The sequence below is a fragment of the Danio rerio genome, chromosome 7 (genome assembly GCF_052040795.2).
Source record: "Danio rerio strain M-AB ecotype USA chromosome 7, GRCz13ab, whole genome shotgun sequence".
NCBI classification, from domain to species: Eukaryota; Metazoa; Chordata; class Actinopteri; order Cypriniformes; family Danionidae; genus Danio; species Danio rerio.
Window position 1 is genome coordinate 5,036,520 of NC_141027.1, and position 19,516 is coordinate 5,056,035.

Consider the following 19,516-nt stretch of genomic DNA (forward strand, 5'->3'; position numbering starts at 1 on the left):
AGTGAAAGATGGCAACATCTAACTATGAGGCTAAAAGAAAACGTCAGTTTCTAAAGTCTTGGAAGCAGACAATTACATGGGTACAAAAATAAGAAACTGAGAAAAAAAAAAAAAAAAAAAAAAAAAAGAGTTGTCGGTTTGGCAAGCCATTTTTATAAAAATTATTTAGAATTACAATAAAATACCAGCACATTTTTCATACTGCTCTTTCGTTTGCATAAAATCAAACTAATTTTGCTCATTATACATTTATTAACATTTTTTAAATGTTTAAATTCTAGATACCATAGACATTCATAGACATTAGCCCCTTTCACACATACAGACCTTTCCGGAAAACTACCGGCAATTTTCCGGAAAGGTTGTATGTGTGAACAGGTCCTTTTTGAAAATACCGGTAAATTCGTTCTGGCTATTTTCCGGAAAGAGAAGTTGTAACATTACCGGCAATTTGCCGGAATGCTGCGCTGTGTGAACGCAGAAGGAAGATTCCCGTAATAAGCGCGTGCACGTCTAGAACGTGCTGACGTGAGACGTCTGCTTTAGCCAATCACAATAGTCAGACGCATTTACGTCCGCACGGTTTGTGAGGATAAAAGCCTTTGAATATTTTTCCAGACACATTTAGCTGCTAGAAGTTAGTCAGATCACGTTTATATGTTCTTCTTAATGCCAACTGTGTAAATAATCATCGATGACATGCTTATGATAAGCCGTTGTTTGTTTACCTTCAAGCTTTGCGTGCGCCTATGAGCGCCAGCACACGCACATATTATGAACATCTCGACATGCAAAAGTGATCCTGTGAAAGTTGTTCACAATATTGATCATCCACAGAGTTTGTAATTTAGTCAAATGTTTACAAATACAAGCGCAGCCGTTTAAAGCTCATTTGTGGTGAATGATGTCAGAATTTACCGGTATTTTGGAATGGATGTGTGAATGCTCTTTTCCGGAAAATTTCCGTAACGTCCTCGCCTGTGTGAACAGCGCTTTTTTCAATATACCGGTAAAGTTGTTCCGGAAATTTTCCAGAAATTTACCGGTATCACTGTGTGAAAGGGGCTAATATTTTGCCACAATATTTAACATATGTGGCTAAGAAATAGCTATTAACCTTTTTTTTTTTTTTTTTTTTTTTTTTTGGTGGGGCCAGTGAAAATTTTGCCAGGGCAAGTAAAAACCTCAACCACTGGCCCAATCGGCCCAGTAGAAAAAAATTCTTAGCGTTGAACCCTGCTTACCTATGAAATGTTCTGCCTCTGTGCTTTGTTTTCTTTGATTGCTCGTCACTACACCCTCAGACAGCGCTAAAGTCCCACATCTTCACGTAATAACACTGTCTTGACTAGTGCGGTTGAATGACATTTGTCCTGGGAGCCCTGTACCAATGTGGCGGCGCTATTGACGCATGCTCAGGGTCCCTATGCGATATCTACTGTATATATCTATGGCTTCTTATGCACAAATACAGGACTGGTGTGCAGAAAATGACTATTTTTAGGATGTTTTACAGATCTGTGTAGATGTAGAGCATGTTTAACGTTGTCAGCCATACACAAAACTATTCAGATAACTCAATATTGCACTCTTCACCCAGCGCAACATGCAATCATGTGACTTTTTTCTTTTTTGTTGGTATAATTATTGGGTGGCGGCGGCTTCCTACAAGTACAGAAGGAATTGTAGATGACATGATAAAGCAGAGTCAGTCGTTAGGATTCCTCAATTAGACATTCAAATACAGTTTTAATCTTAAGAAATTCATCTTAAATCAACTTTCAGCTAAATTTTCTGATGAAATAGTCACCGACCAAAAAAATCTAGTCACCTGTGATCTGCTTCATATACACATAACGCTACTGAAAATAGGATTTTTGTTGCTGTAATATTGCTAATGTGACAATGCCTTTAATGTAAAACACTGTCTAATATGGATAAATACTTTCACGGCATCACAATAACTGACAGTACAGGCAAAACTCAATCTAAGGATGTGCATGATGCTAAAAATAAGCGTCCACATCCTACAAGACGTCAACAGGACATAAATCCAGACTGTAAATCCAGGAGCGCATGACCAGACTTTGCGCCATAGTTTTACAGTAAAGCTGGAGCAGAAGTTGATCAGTATTCAGAGCGGGTGTGTTCAGCAGCTGCAGTCATGTGTGTGTGTGTGTGTGTGTGTGAAGGTTAGGTGTGGCAGCTGTGATTTATGAACTAACACACACACACCGGTCCCAGGTGTGTATTCTGCCTCATATACAGTTACCCATTATTCCAGGTCTCATCTGACCTATTTAAACAAAAACACAGTTGAACAAACACTCGCGCTCAAGTGTCATTACAGCCTCTAATGAAGCCCCGGACTGTCCACTGCACTGCAGCTTCGCTTATGAAGAATGAGAAGTCTACTGTAACAGACCAAATATTTTATAAATGAGCGTCCATTGAGTGTTTCAATGCTGTGCTCGGGTTACAGTCTCCTAGGAGACGGCGCTGAGGACATCTGAGCTCATCACAACGCGCGGGCCTCAAAGCCTCGGACTGGCGGAGCCAACCACCGCCGTGGGAGACGCGTATAAACTCAGCTAAGCGAAACTACGAGAGTTCGAGGCTTCAAGGCCTTCCTCCAAATGCACTCGACGCGATACAGAAAAGATAAACAAAACGCAAACTAATAATATTAATATCACGAGTGTTATTACAGTTCGTGTTTTGGCTACATTTTTCATGCGAGTAAAAGGTTTTTATAACTAAAAGCGAAATAAAATAAACCATAGCGAGCATTTGCCTATTGAGGGTTTATTCCGATTTAGAGAATAGAATGCAAATATAACTTACATCACTTTTATAGCGTGCATGCAATTAAAAAAGTACAGGCTCGTTTTAAAATTACGTAGTTATGAGGTAAATTACCAAACTTAGTTGCAAAAAGTGTAAACTTCAGTTTTATAAAACACTTAAATAAAAGGCAGTAATTAAGCTGCATTTGTGTGTTGTAGAAATATTCAACATGTTTTAAATTACAGGAATTTTCTATCAATCATCATCAAATACCTGCATCCAGTGAACAAGTAGCACTAACGATGCTCGAGTATCTAACGAATCGTTCTATTGAACCGAATCCTTTCAACCATTCAGAACAACCGACTCACTCAACATTCGTAAATTGCTAGACTGCAAAACGGCAGCATTAATAACACATGAAAGTACATAATTACTAACAATACGTAGACTTAAATAAAACAAAATGTAAACATAACGCTGCAATGAGGAATTTCAAACGACGATTCAAAAGGTAGCGATCAATGAAACGAACCGACTCACTAAACTGAATCACACACAAACTAAAGATCACTAAAGCGAGACGGAGTGAAACAAATAAAACAAGTCTGCTTGATTTTAAACTAATAATTCTGCTTACAAAACCACTCCAAAAAAGCACACAAAGTCTAATAACCATCCGTACCTCTTCGTCCAGACGGCTGTTTAGTGGATCTGAACACAAAGAAGAGTCCGAAAGAAGCAGAAGAAGCTGTGAAAGAGACCTGCGTCCAGCTCACTTTACACCGAACAATGAAAGCGGATCTCCAGCCTCATTTCTCGAGCTTTTACATGCAAATTCACTTTACTTTAAAGCTATCCCACAACTCCAGGCTGACTGTCCTGGCAGAAACAGACTTTCCACACGAGATTATTATTATTATTACTACTACTAAAGAGATAATGTTTTCAAATGGAGGTATAGCAGATAATCTCCGCATCCGCAGTGGAGATGAATGCACTTTCACTCGCCTCCTCCGAGCAGAACAATAATCCACACGATACGAGCCACAAATCCGCCTTTACTGCATTAAACTCACTTTTTTCGGACGGGTAAAATCCTCCTGTGCTGGTGAATGGATGTGGGCTGGTGTCTGGCCTGCGGGCTCCACTTCGCGTCCGTCGGTCTGTTTCTCCTTTCTTTTTTTATTTTCCTTCACAGAAACTCACACATTTCCGTCTCCGTTCAAACCTGAGCTGCTCCACGCCCCGAATGGCCGGAGACCGGAGCTGAACTGAGCCGATCCTCCCCCACGTTCCTGCTCCTCCTCACGAGAGAAACGCACACACATACACACACACACACACTCGCATTAACTCCATACCGGAGAAATGCAGGAACTATCCCATCTGGAACACGACTGTCTGAAATCACTCATTCATTTTGGGAGCATGACTGTTTAGATTTATTTTGGAAAATTTCTTCATGCTTGTCTGTTTAAAATAATCAATTCATTCATTCATTCATTCATTCATTCATTCATTCATTCATTCATTCAGCAACATGTCTCTCTTAACTGATTTTGAAACATGTCTGTACGCCTGAGTGTCTGTTTAAATTCACTCATTCATTCAGCACCATGGCTGTTGAACAATTCATTTTACATCTGTGTCCCTGTCTGTTTAACTTCATTCATTCATTTTGCACAATGTCTGTTTAAATTAATTAATTTAGAAACATGCTTGTCTGTTTTAATTCATCCATTCATTTTACAACATGTCTGTACACCTGTCTGTCTGTTTAAATTCATTCATTCATTCTGGAACATGACTGCATGCCTGTTTGATTAAATTCATTCATTCATTCATTCATTCATTTTGCAATATGTCTACATGCCAATTTGTTTACATTCATTTATTCATTCATTTTGGAATGTATCTGTTTGAATTCATTCATTCATTTTGGAACTTTTCATGCCTGTCTGTTTAAATTCATGCATTAATTATTTTAGGAACTTGTCTGTATGTTTGTCCGTTTAAATTCATTCATTTTGGAACATGTCTGTATGCTTGTCTGTTTAAATTCATTCATTCATTCTGCAACATTTCTTCATGCCAATCTGTTTAAATTAATTCATTAATTTTGGAACATTTGTTCATGCCAATCTGTTTACATTCATTCATTCATTCATTTTGGAAATCTCTTCATAACCATTTGTTGAAACTCATTAATTCATTTTGGAACATTTCTCCATGCCCATCTGTTTGAATTCATTCATTCATTCATTCATTCAGGAACATTTCTTCATTCCCATCTTTTTGAATTAATTAATTCATTCATTCATTCATTCTGGAACATTTCTTCATGCCCATCTGTTTGAATTCATTCATTCATTCATTCATTCTAAAACATTTATTCATGCCCATCTGTTTGAATTCATTCATTCATTCATTCATTCATTCATTCATTCATTCATTCATTCATTCATTCATTCATTCATTCATTAATTCTAAAACATTTATTCATGCCCATCTGTTTGAATTCATTCATTCATTCATTCATTCATTCATTCATTCATTCATTCATTTCGAAACATTTCTGTATGCCCATCTGTTTAAATTCATTCATTAATTTTGCAACATGTCTGTTTAAATTCATTAATTCATTTTGGAAAAAAAATTTTTATGCCCATCTGTTTAATACATTCATTAATGTCTTAATTTTGGAACATGTCTGTCTGTCTGTCTGTCTGTCTAGCCTCATTCATTCATTTTGGTGCATTTAAGTTTTTAACTTCGTCCATTCAATTAATTTTACTTGTTTATTCCTTTAAATGCACCCATTCCTTAAAATTCATTCATTAACTCTGTTAAACTCTTAAATTTATTAAATCACTTCATTCAATTGAATTCATTAATTCATATATTATATTAAATGTATCATTTTATTCAATTACTTTATTCCATCTATTCACTTGTTCCTAGCATTAAAATCCATTCATTCATAACATTCTGCTAAATTCACACATTCACTCATCTAGATTGATTTATCTTTCCAATTAAACACATTTATTGATCCCGTTGAATCTATTCATTCCATTAGATTCATTTATTATAATAAACTCATGTGCTCACTATAAATTCACTCATTCATTCTATTAAACTGAGATTATTGAAATGCTAAAAGTTTGACCAAATATTGGGACACATTTATAAATGGAATCAAGAAAGATTAGATCATTGACGATACTGTGAATGACGTAATTTTTAATACTCATTCATTCATTCATTGATCTTTGTGTTGTTTTGGGCGTTATAAAATGACTTTTGGACATTATACAATATTTAATCCCGTACGCTGCTAGACGCTCGGTCAACGTGGCTAAAATCTATAAGGAACCGGCCATTCTCTTCATTGGAACCAAACTTGTGGAGCTCTTTACCTTCTAACAGTCGCAATGCAGAACCCCCGAGTATTTTAAATCATCTCCTAAAACGTACGTCTTTACAGTAGCTTTAATTAGATTTGATTTTTGGATGTATTACCATTTATTTGCTTTCGTTATTTTTTTAATACATTTTTCTTCGTTCACCCTTGTGTCTTGTGCACATTTTATGTCTGTAAAGTGCCTTGAGGTGCTACTTTCAAATGCACTATATAAGAATAAAGTTTATTATTATTATTATTATTATTATTATTATAAAAATGACTTTTAAAATGAGGCTTTTATTTAGTTTTTATATATTTATGATGAATATCACTACATTATAGTAACTGAATGACCCAATATGCTTAATTTATTAAACTCATTTAATCACGTTAATAAGAATATTGCAAACCTTAGAAATGATCTAATATTTTTGGTTATTTATTTATGTTTATGTTATTTAATCCATTAAGTTATTAACATTTAGAAAAGGATGGAAGGACTTAATTCTGGCGCATCTTAATGTATTTATGCAATAAATTTATAATTTATTCATATTCAAAATGGTGGGAATGACTTAGATTTTTCTATTTTTTTTATTTTAATTTGTTCATTTCCACTCATCCATGTAATTAAATGATGATTAATGGAAATCCTAGAAGTTTCCTAATTGTTTGAATTATGTTTGCATATTTGAGATAAATGTCTGGACATTATGAATACATTTTTGAGTGCTTACATTGTTTAAATGATAGCAGGAATGGCCTGATGCTGGGAACAATTGCAGAACTCAGAGTATCTGTAAATCATCCTGTAAAACATTCTTCTTTAGGGTAGCTTTAATTAGATTTGATTTTTAGACGTATTTTTATTTATGTGTTTTGTTATTTTTATTTGTGTCTTGTACGGCTGCACATTTTATGTCTGTAAAGTGCCTTTAGGCGCTACTTTTAAAGACGCTATATAAGAATAAAGTTGCAGGTGGGCAGTTGCTCGGGACAGAGAACATTGGCGGAAATTACTGAGGTAGCCAGGATCCAGTAATGGATTGTCGCGCTAAGGATGATGATGATGATGATGATACACAATTATGCCGTCAAAGTGTAGCAGTGCGATATGGCTATATATCGGCACTGGTGGGAGCACTATTATTATTGTTATTATCATCATATTATAAAAATGACTTATTAAAATTAGGTTATGTTTTTATATTTTAAACTGTCTATGAATAATATGAATGACCCAATCTGCTGAATTTATTAAACTCAATCACGTTAATAAGATTATTGCAAACCTTAGAAGTGATCTAATATTTTTGGATATTTATTTAAGTTTACATTATTTCAATCCACTAAGTTATTAACATTTAGAAAAAGAAGGAAGGACTTAATTCTGGGGGATCTTAATTTATTCATGCAATAAATGTATAATTTTTTCATATTCTTAATGGTGGGAATGACCTAAATTTAGAGTTTTTATTTTAACTTGTTTGGTTATTTTCTATTCATCCATGTAACTAAATGTTTAAATCCTAGAAGTTTCCTAATTGTTGGAATTATGTTTATGTTTGCATATCTGGGATAAATGTCTGGACATAATTAATTAATATTTGAGTGCCTACATTATTTCAATTATAGAAGGAATGACCCATGACTCTGTGTATAATTTTTATGGACAGAATTTCAAAGCGTAGCCTTGGGCATTCGCAGACGATGTTGTTCTGTTGGGTTCTTCAAACATGAACCTTCAGCATGCACTGGGGTGGTTTGCTGCTGCGTGTGATGCGGCTGGGATGAGAATCAGCACCTCCAAGTCTGAGACCATTGTGCACCACAGGAAAAAGGTGGTCTGCCATCTTCAGGTTGGAGGAAAGTCCTTACCCCAGGTGGAGGAGTTCAAGTATCTCGGGGTTTTGTTCACGAGTGAGGGAAGGATGGAACGTGAGATTGACGGCGGATTGGTGCAGCAGTAATGCGGTCGATGTACCGGTCCGTTGTGGTGAAGAAGGAGCTGAAAGGCAAAGCTCTCGATTTACCGGTCAATCTACGTTCCTACTCTCACCTATGGTCATGGGCTTTGGGTCATGACCGAAAGGACAAGATCTCGGATACAAGCGGCCGAAATGAGTTTCCATCGAAGGGTGGCAGGGTGCACTCTTATGGATAGGGTGAGGAGCTCTGACACCCGGGAGGAGCTCGGAGTAGAGTCGCTGCTCCTCCACATCGAGAGAAATCAGCTGAGGTGGCTCGGGCATCTGTTACGTATGCCTCCAGAACGCCTACCTAGGGAGGTGTTCCAGGCATGTCCCACCAGGAGGAGGCCTTGGGGAAGAACCAGGACACGCTGGAGGGACTATGTCTCTCTGCTGGCCTGGGAACGCCTCGGGATCCCCCCAGAGGTGCTGGAAGAAGTGTCTAGGAAGAGGGACGTCTGGAGTTCTCTCCTAAGACTGCTGCCCCCGCGTCCCGGCCCGGATAAGCAGATGAAAATGATGATGATGACAAATGACCCAATGTTGGGAACAATTGATTATGAATGTCTCTTGGTAAAAAAACGAGAGAGAAAAGTGACAGAAACCATCAATTGACTAATAAAAATCCACAATTACCACAGTAAAAGTGCAACTATTTTCTTTAAAACAGTTTCAATCCACATTCAGTGAAGAGAATGGGCTAAAATCCTTTAGTTATTATTAAAAAAAAAAAAGATTGCCTCCAAATATCCAAACAAAGCCTTCATTCTTACACTCGGCTTTACAGGAAACGGTTGTGAAATGCTAAACAAGTAGTGGATGCTTAAACCATTAGTGCAGGCTAAAATATTGAGCTATCAATTTCCATGCTTCAATCTGTTTTTAAAGCCAGATCCGATTGCAAATCCTTATCATAGATAAAGTTACAGGAATGTGAGAAGTAAATGGGTCCGGACAGGCTCTGAACAGCTCAAAAATCACCGCCGACGCAAGACGCTTGTTTAAACATATTTTTAATTTCACAAAACAAATGAGCTTTTTTTTAAAAACATGAGTTTTCATTTTTCCTTCTGTGCCGCTAACAATCTCGCCGATTTTAAAAAGAGGGAGAGAAAATAATTTACACATCCTTTCTGTTTGTCATATCTACAAAAATAAAATTAAAAGGAAACCACTAGAGCTTTACAGGAAATGAACATATAAAACAGGCGGTGAACTATATTACATGAGTGAACGTCAATAAAAATAAGAACATAAAACATTTACGTACAGTAGTTCGCACCAGTATGGTTTCTTCGCTGTGCAGAAAACGTGACAATTCATGGAGGCGTTGAGGAGTACGAATGAACGATGGAGGAATGAGGTGAGAAATGAAAAATAATAACAATAAAATGAGTTAAAGCTAACGAGAGAAATCGCGTCTACATTTCTCCACCTGAGTTAACAGTAGTTCTCCGTACAGTCTCCGAATTCAAGCCACGTTAGAAACGTCCTGCGGTTGCACAAAGTTCGCAAAAACGATTGTTAAAATAATGAAAACAAATAAAATCTAAAAAAAAATAAACCAAAAAAGGAGGCGAGGTAACAATCCTCCAGTGGCAGGTTAGGTAATCGAGTTAAACGCTTACAAAAATTGTTTTTGCGCTTTAAACGTAAAGTTTACGTTACTTTTCAATTTAAATGATTGATTTATTATTATTAGAGTTCCCTATCCCTTCATTTGTGTTTCAAGCACCCGTCGAGCTACAAAGCGCAAACCGTGAGGGACGAAAGTTCACAGTATTTACACGTAATACAAATGTGTCAGTTTGCAGGTCACATGACATGATGTCAAAATTCATAGACACGCCCCTTTTTCTGTACGATATATATATATATATATATATATATATATATATATATATATATATATATAAACAGTCCAGTTGTGTTCAATGTGCGATAGTGTTTAACTGTGTATAGCAACAAAACAAATATTTGTTGTATATTTATTAACACAAAAAAATTCTTATTTTCGCATAGTGTTACGCATTGATAGACAAGCTACGATCTGAACGAATGATATTCGTGAGACGTCCTTATTTTCTTGCCTTGCTTGTTTCCCAGTGCAAAATATCCAGAAATTGTCAACCTCGTCCATTTAATGCTTATGATTATAAATGTCGCCCGCATATGTATTCGAATGGAAGATAAAGTAAGGGAGACAATCTGACACAAAACGAACGATATTCGAGAAAAGTTCTCATTTGCTCAGCATTGTTTGTTTCCCAGTGCAAAATATCCCAAAATCGCTATTTTCGTCCATGTATACGTGATCTATGAGTGAAATTGTCACCGTTTATATATTCGAATAGAGGATAAACAATGAAAGACAAGCTACGATATTTCTGAGATGTCCTTTTTTGCCCGTCATGTTTGTTTCCCAGTGCAATAAATCCTGAAATTGTCAATGTCGTCAATCTAAACGCAACTCACAACTGAAAAACTTTGCCGTCCATACATTTAAATGGTGGACAAACAATGATAGACAAGCTACGACATGAAAAGGACGTATCATGGATATCGTTCTATTTGCTCACCTTGTTTCTTTCCCAGTGCAAACAATCCTAAAATTGTCAATGTCATCCATCTAAACGTGAATTACGACTGAAAATGTTGGCTGTTTATATATTCAAATGGTAGATAAAAAATGATAGACAAGCTACGATATGGACGAACGATATTCGTCAGACGTCCTTATTTGCTTGCCATGTTTGTTTCCCAGTGCAAAAGATCCCAAAATTGTCATTGTCTTCCACCTAAATGTGACTTACAACTGAAAACGTCACCTGTTATTATATTCGAATGGAAGATAAACAATGATATAAAAGCTATGATATGACAAACTATATTTTCGAGATGTCCTTATTTGTTGCCCAGTGCCAAAGATCCTGAAATTGTCAACCTCATCCATTTAATACTTATTATAAACGTCACCCGTTTATATATTCGAATGGAACATAAACCAAGAAACAATCTGACACAAAACGAACGATATTCGTGAGACGTTCTTATATGCTCACTATTGTTTGTTTCCCAGTGTAAAAGTTTCCAAAATTGTCATTGTCGTCCATCTAAACGCTACTTATGAGTGATATCGTCGCCATTTATATATTCGAATAGAGGATAAACAATGATAGACAAACTACGATATTTGTGAGACGTCCTGATTTGCCCGTAATGTTTGTTTCCCAGTGCAAAAGATCTTGAACTCGTCAATGTCGTCCATCTAAATGCAACTCACAACTGAAAAACGTCGCAGTTTATATATTCAAATGGTGCACAAACAATGATAGACAAGCTATGACATGAAAGAACGATATCCCTCATACGTCCTTATTTGCTCACTTTGTTTCTTTCCCAGTGCAAACAATCCTACAATTGTCAACGTCGTCCATCTAAACGTGACTTATGACTGAAAATGTCGGCTATTTAAATATTCAAATGTTGGATAAAGATTGATCGACAAGCTACGATATGAACGAATGATATTCGTGAGACGTCCTTATTTGCTCGCCATGCTTGTTTCCCAGTGCAAAAGATCCCAAAATTGTCAATGTCGTCCACCTAAATGCGACTTGCGAGTGACAACGTCTCCCGTTTATATATTCGAATGGTAGATAACAATGATAGACAATCTACGATATAAACGAACAATATTCATGAGACGTCCTTATTTGACCACCATGTTTGTCTTTCCAGTGCAAAAGATCCTGAAACTGTCAACATTGTCCATCTAATGCTCGCCGTTTTTATATTCGAATGGAGAATAAACAAATAAACATACGAACAGCAGGTAAAGTGCGGGGGGTTTCCTTCGCAGGACAGAGTCATGTCTTCAGCCGCGCCGTTTCACTATCCACTTACGTTCAACTTCCTGTTATTCGCGCATTACGTTACAATTTCGCTCTTTTTATACATCATTTCATTCTTTCTTTAATGCGCTACTGTAATCTGTCACTTTCTTCTTTCATTCTCAGTGCAGGCTGAAGTGTCGTCCGTCCATCTCAAGTTACGAATAGACGCAAACAAAACACACAATTGGACCTGGATGGTGCTTCCAGGCTCAAGGCATGCTGGGAAGGGGCTACATCATTGAGTGTTTTCGTGAGTCTGTTCGAAAGTCCAATGTAAAGTGTCAGAAACCAGTGGACTGGATTTGAGGTTGAGCTGGTTCCGTTGAGACGCCCTCCTTACCTGGACGAACAATTAAAAGATGTAATATTATATTGTATTTAACGAATTATTGTATTTTCAGTACTTTGGTTTGTAGTAGATCCTCACCATCTCCTGCTCCGCGGTCCAGTGAAGAGAGTCGCGCCGCTGTTGGAGATTTGTGGACCCCATCACTAGACATTTTGTCAACAGGAAGTGGTTTGCGTAGTTTCTTCAGGAGTTTGTGGTGATCCGCTTCAATGTCCTACAGGATCATATGGGCGAAAAAGAAAAACAAAACAGAGAGGTTTTACATTTTAAAACTAAATCTCATTATTTACAATTTGTTACCTGCACAACAAATAAATAAGCACCAAGAACTAAACCGTTATTCAATAAAAGTTATACCATAACCTACAATTAAATATGGCTGTGCATGCAATATTGAAGAAAAAAGCTAAATGCGATAGTACTGAGACCCAGAAGGGAAGTGATGGTGGAGAAAAAAATGGGTAGAAAAAAAAAAAAATTGGGTGGGAGAAAAAAAAACAGTGATAGGTAAACATATTTTTGAACGTTTTGGCGTTCCCTCGCAAGGATGTTTTTTATTATTTCGCAAAGATGTTTTTCATTATTTCGCAAAGATGTTTTGCGTTCCCTCGCAAAGATGTTTTGCGTTATCTCGCAAAGATGTTTAGCGTTATCTCGCAAAGATGTTTAGCGTTATCTCGCAAAGATGTTTAGCGTTATCCCGCAAAGATGTTTTGCGTTCTGGCAAAGATGTTTAGTGTTATCTCGCAAAGATGTTTTGTTCCCTCGCAAAGATGTTTTGCGTTCCCTTGCAAAGATGTTTTGCGTTCTGGCAAAGATGTTTAGCGTTATCTCGCAAAAATGTTTTGCTTTCCCTCGCAAAGATGTTTTGCGTTATCTTGCAAAGATGTTTTGCTTTCCCTCGCAAAGGTGTTTTGCGTTATCTCGCAAAGATGTTTTGCTTTCCCTCGTAAAGATGTTTTTCATTATTTCGCAAAGATGTTTTGCGTTCCCTCGCAAAGATGTTTTGCGTTATCTCGCAAAGATGTTTAGCGTTATCTCGCAAAGATGTTTTGCGTTTTGGCAAAGATGTTTAGCGTTATCTCGCAAAGATGTTTTGCGTTCTGGCAAAGATGTTTAGCGTTATCTCGCAAAGATGTTTTGTTCCCTCGCAAAGATGTTTTGCGTTCCCTCGCAAAGATGTTTTGCGTTCTGGCAAAGATGTTTAGCGTTATCTCGCAAAGATGTTTTGCGTTCTGGCAAAGATGTTTAGCGTTATCTCGCAAAGATGTTTTGTTCCCTCGCAAAGATGTTTTGCGTTCCCTCGCAAAGATGTTTTGCGTTCTGGCAAAGATGTTTAGCGTTCTGGCAAAGATGTTTAGCGTTCTGGCAAATATGTTTAGCGTTATCTCGCAAAAATGTTTTGCTTTCTCTCGCAAAGATGTTTTGCGTTCTCTCGCAAAGTTGTTTTGCGTTCTCTTGCAAAGTTGTTTTGCGTTCTCTTGCAAAGTTGTTTTGCGTTCTCTCGCAAAGATGTTTTGCGTTATCTTGCAAAGATGTTTTGCTTTCCCTCGCAAAGGTGTTTTGCGTTATCTTGCAAAGATGTTTTGCTTTCCTTTGCAAAGATGTTTTGCGTTATCTTGCAAAGATGTTTTGCTTTCCCTCGCAAAGATGTTTTGCGTTATCTTGCAAAGATGTTTGGCTTTCCCTCGCAAAGCTGTTTTGCGTTATCTCGCAAAGATGTTTTGCGTTATCTTGCAAAGATGTTTTGCTTTCCCTCGCAAAGATGTTTTGCGTTATCTTGCAAAGATGTTTTGCGTTATCTTGCAAAGATGTTTTGCTTTCCCTCGCAAAGATGTTTTGCGTTATCTTGCAAAGATGTTGTTCGTTATCTTGCAAAGTTGTTTTGCGTTATCTCGCAAAGATGTTTTGCGTTATCTCGCAAAGATGTTTAGTGTTATCTCGCAAAGATGTTTTGTTCCCTCGCAAAGATGTTTTGCTTTCCCTCGCAAAGATGTTTTGCGTTATCTCGCAAAGATGCTTTGCGTTATCTTGCAAAGATGTTTTGCGTTATCTTGCAAAGATGTTTTGCGTTATCTTGCAAAGATGTTTTGCTTTCCCTCGCAAAGATGTTTTGCGTTATCTTGCAAAGATGTTGTTCGTTATCTCGCAAAGATGTTTTGCTTTCCCTCGCAAAGATGTTTTGCTTTCCCTCGCAAAGATGTTTTGCATTCTCACAAAGATGTTTTTCATTATCTCGCAAAGATGTTTTGCGTTCACTCGCAAAACTGTTGTTCGACAAACACTTCATACATGACAACCATCCTGTTTTTACCGGGATTCTCCAGTATTTTACCATTATATCCTATTATTAGGCATTTTCTCATGTTTCTTTCATATGTTTAATCTTGAAAGCATGTTAAAATTAATATAAAAATATCTGCATTCACTTTCTTTCCATTAAAGCTAAGCGTCGATCAGCGCCCCTCATATGCAACCTCTTAATCAGTGAATGCATGTTTAAACGCTGACTGATGGACACGCTCCGTATGATAAACTGATCCCAGATCAGCTTCTATACACACCATTTAAAGTGACACCTCTGTTATCAAACAAGTGAGGAGCAGCAAATGAATATCTCGTTTTCTTTTGTTTGATAACAGAGGTGTCACTTACCACTGATATAGCCAAAGCATAAGTTAAAGGCCCGTGCACACAGAGACATTTTTTGCTCATGTTTTCCCGTTGACGTTTAACGCCTCGTGACTATATAAAGGGCTTCAATGTGATTGTGCACACCAACGCACAAAACGCCAGGCGCAAAAGCGTCATTTAAAAAAAAAAAAAAAACTCCTCATGCTAGTTTTTTTTATTTGACGCACCGCGTTAAAACCTTCTCCTCTATTTAGATTGACATTTTAGTTCACATGCACGGAGCTGCTGAAGTTACAGTAAACAGCACTTGGAGGCGCTCAAGCACAAACTGTCAATGCGAGCGCACATTGAAGAAGATGCCCAGAGGCGATATGAACGTGAAGCTGCTTATTGCTCTGCTGAACAACAATCATTTCATCGCTAGAGCTGGAGCTGCTACTTCATCTATGCTTGTTCGAGTCACCAGTAGCTTTAACAGCAAGCTTGTGAACCTCCTCTCCTCCTCCTCTTCTGTTACAAGCAGGTGTCAAAAGCTTAAAGTTGTGTAGCGCCATCTAACGTCAAGGATTGATTCTGCATACTCTTCTGCTTGACGCCAGTGAAAATCGCTTTGGTTTGAATGCGGAAAAACGTCTAGTAAAACGCTGACGATAAATGTACACAAAAAGCGTCCTGGTGTGTAGGAGCCTTAACTGTTTGTGCTCATTCAAGAGGAAATTAGTTGTGTTTGAAATAAAACACGCAGGACATCCGGGCATGTTTACATATTAAGTATATTTGTCTGTTTAAACACTACCGAATCCCAAATTGTCCTGCACTTTAGCTCCTCTTTAAATGGCGGGATCTGGGAGTCAGTCTGCGCTTATACATGCATTCACTGATTCAGAGGTTGCGTATGAGGGGCGCTGATCGAATAATAGGATATAATGGTGAAATATGAGAGAATCCCAGCAAAAACAGGGTTGTCATGTATGAAGTGAAGTGATTGTTGAACAACAGTTTTGCAGGGGTAATGCAAAAACGTTCAAAAATATGTTTACTAGGGATGTAACGGTATCAGAAGTTCACGGTACGATAATACCTCGGTATGAATGGCACGGTACGGTATTTATTGAATACTTTACAGGAAAAACAAAACTAATGAAAAGACTCAAAAAAAGTGGCAAAAGTGTTTATTTACCTTAGCACTGAACATATCAACGACATACAAATTAGCATTAGAAAGAAACCAAAATGCTTCCACACATCCGATTTAAAACCCGCTTTAGGTTCGATCATTTCCAGCTCTTTTTCTTCCCCGCTACTAGCAACACACTACATTTCCGCATTAGTGGATCTGTAGCGACAACAGACCGGAAAGGATGATGGCCACGCCTGGGCTGATGGGAATTGTAGTTCCCGCTACCTCCCGTTCGCTTCATTCGCTTAAGCAAACTTTTCTCAGAATTCTAGTTTTATTGAGTCATGCGCCCACGGTAATATTGAAAAAAATTACTATTGCGGTATTTACAATATTGTTACATCCCTAATGTTTACCTATCACTCGTTTTTTTTTCTTCCACCCATTTTTTTTTTCTCCACCATCCCGTCCCTTCTGGGTCTCCGTACCATACTATCGTAATAATGTGATGTTTGTATGTACAATATGATATTTTAAGTTTCATAACCAACATATGTTTCATATTATTTAAGGGGGAAGAAACACATCAGTATAACTTCTGAAAGCGAACAGCCAAGATTTACTGTCACTGTTTTGATAATTTAACAATGTAAACAAGCAAAAACACATCAAATAAATAGTTTAATCTATATTAAGCTGTATAAAAAATAGTTAACTAATTTTGATATTTTGCGCTGGCCTACAATTACAGGTAAAAAAAAAAATTATGTATAAACTGCCAAAAAATAAATAAATAAACTCAAGACGGGTCAAAATGTAGATTTTTATGTGTATATTTTTGACAAAGGAGTTTTTAAAAACGTTAATTGAGTTTGAATACATGAAACGACCATAATGTAAAACAAATGATTCAGATTTTAAATCACAATATCTGACAGTAAAATTGTAACGGATCACACATCTCACGGTTCGAATCGCATTATGGTTTAGTCACGGACCAGACCCTTTTTCACAACAGCCAAGAAGAGGAGACGACAAATGTTATTTGCTTTCCATTTATTACACAAACAGCACGGCAGGACACTTTAGGTTTTAACAAACAGAACTGAGAAGCTGTAATTTTATCGAAAATAAATGAAGAAATAATCAGCAAAATAAACTAAAATGTTCTGTCAAAAATTCACTATTTCTACTACTGTTGCTGATAACGCTGAATGTAGAAATCAATCATTATAATTTGTACAACCCATATTTATTTTAGTCTCATTTTCAATAAATCACAGTTATTCACTCATTAAACTTCATGTTTCCTTGCTAGATGATCATTTATGAAGAATTATTAAGTGGCATATCTTTGATTATTATTACATTAAACATCAGTGGTTTGATCTAAACCAGGGGTTCCCAAACTTTTCAGCCCGCGACCCCCAAAAAGACAATGCCAGTGACTCGTGACCCCCAATATTCTCTGAGGTGGTGGTTATAAATACAGAAACCTTGTATGCAATGATGCACACACACACACCAATAGACCTAAGTCTATTCTTTGTTTTTTTTTATGTATGTCAGTGCTGTAAATGGGCTAGAAAGTTTAACCTGATGTTACAAAATCAATCTGCTGCATCTGACAGTATTGCTGTGTCTTAAGTATAATGTAATTACTTAATTATACATTACATTAATTAATTATAATGTAATTAAGTCGCAATCCAATAGAACTATTAACTATAAGCTACTATAGTAACTATATAGTTTATAATAACTATAAACGACTATTTTTTCTCTTCAGTAGGTTATTGATAAAATACAGTAAGTCTTAAGGTTTAATAAAATTTTATTGATTTTTGAAAATCACCAGGCGACCCCTCGGGGGGTCCCGACCCCCACTTTGATAACCTCTGATCTAAACTATGCTATTCTCCCAGTACTGCTGTGTTATTTGGCTGTTTGTAACTTCATAACTCACTCAAAAGACTAAAGACTGAACCTCTTTCTTGATTTTTGCGTTGTTCAAACACAGATCTGAATGCACCGATTCAAAGGATTAATAAACATATGTAAATCCCCATCATTTATAATTGATGTTGCGTGGGTGTTAAGATCCTGATCTTTTAATGATGAATCGTGCAGCTTACACTGAATGCATTAATGCAGGCTAAACAAGTAGAGACAGAAAACCCCTTTAATAACCTAAGAAACCCCCCACATCCTGAATAACCCACCACAACTTCTTTCTTCATCATTATATTCAACAGGAAAGCCTAATTGCTTTCATACATGTGATTTGATTGCACGAGAGGCGATCTCTCGTTAATAATGCATGATTAATCTACAAGTAAAAAAATTATTAACTCACAGGTCACGTATGTTACGAACTGCGAGTTATGATTCGTACAAAAACTGGACCAATCGTGATCGGCTACGTGCAACGACGCGTAGCGCAAGCTCTGTGATTGGTTGGCTTGGTAGCCCTGACGAGTCTGGGCGGACCCCGTGCGAATGGCGCGAACCCAATGTAGCAACTGTTTACAAGTGTAGAGTCCCGTGAAGAAGCTCCGGATGGAAAGTTTTGTTTTGTGTTTACCTCATAGTTAAAGTTAAGGTCCGCCGGTTCCTGCCTCAAAATGAGCGAGTTTGAGCCACTTGTACATCCCGGAAGTGTTCAAGACAAGCAAAACAGCAGCAAAGAAACTCGACACAGAGGAACATATACACCTCACTGCCAACTAGCGTTTCGGAAGTGTTAATGCAGACCAACAGAGACAGCGCGCAGAAGTATAAATGCACAGCTACGCGCGTTGCATGCGCCGTGGGTTACGCCGGTCACTTGACACTGAAGTATAAACCAGGCTTGAGGGGGAAACCGGAGCACCCGGACGAAACCCACACGTACACGGGGAGAACATGCAAACTCCACACAGAAATGCCAACTGAGTCAGCCGTGGCTCGAACCAGCATCCTTCTTGCTGTGAGGCGATCGTTTAATGAAATTAAATAAACCTTTTTGATAAATTTCTTGCAATTATTTTGGTATAAAACAGCCAAAAATTACTACAAATGCAAAATAGTTTTAAAATGTTTTATAAAATGTGTTCAAAATATTGCTTTGACATATTTATTTTGTATAAATTTATAACTAATTTAAACACTCATTAAATAATCATTATAATAATTTATATACTATTAAATAACTTTTGCATGCATACAGATAAACACATACACAACACAGACATTTCTGAGCCCAGAGAGGCGCCGAATCGAGTGTAAAACAGTTTCAGCTTCTTAATGCAGACTGTAATTCAGTATTTCCTCCTTTTGTTTTGAAGTCAACAAGACAATATGCTCAAGTCC

The 19,516-nt window shown here is 37.2% G+C and overlaps 2 protein-coding genes across 32 annotated transcripts in view; both read right to left on the reverse strand.

The window, feature by feature from the left end:
- vangl2 (VANGL planar cell polarity protein 2) overlaps window positions 1–4,041 on the reverse strand; it is a 52,959-nt gene extending 48,918 nt beyond the window's left edge. For 5 of the 17 annotated variants that reach the window (XR_015494553.1, XR_015494552.1, XR_015494546.1 and 2 more), the window contains exon 1: window positions 3,867–4,041. The gene's annotated coding sequence lies outside the window, so the exon portion shown is untranslated. 17 annotated transcript variants of the gene reach the window in all.
- Window positions 4,042–12,115: 8,074 nt separating this feature from the next.
- arhgef11 (Rho guanine nucleotide exchange factor 11) overlaps window positions 12,116–19,516 on the reverse strand; it is a 99,975-nt gene continuing 92,574 nt past the window's right edge. For 14 of the 15 annotated variants that reach the window (XR_015494854.1, XR_015494853.1, XM_087259675.1 and 11 more), the window contains 2 exons: window positions 12,490–12,625; window positions 12,116–12,402 (listed from right to left, as the gene is read on the reverse strand). Coding sequence is in view for 13 of the 15 variants with exons in the window: in XM_087259675.1 (XP_087115801.1) it covers window positions 12,344–12,402; window positions 12,490–12,625 (195 nt within the window). In the remaining 2 variants the exon portion in view is untranslated. 15 annotated transcript variants of the gene reach the window in all.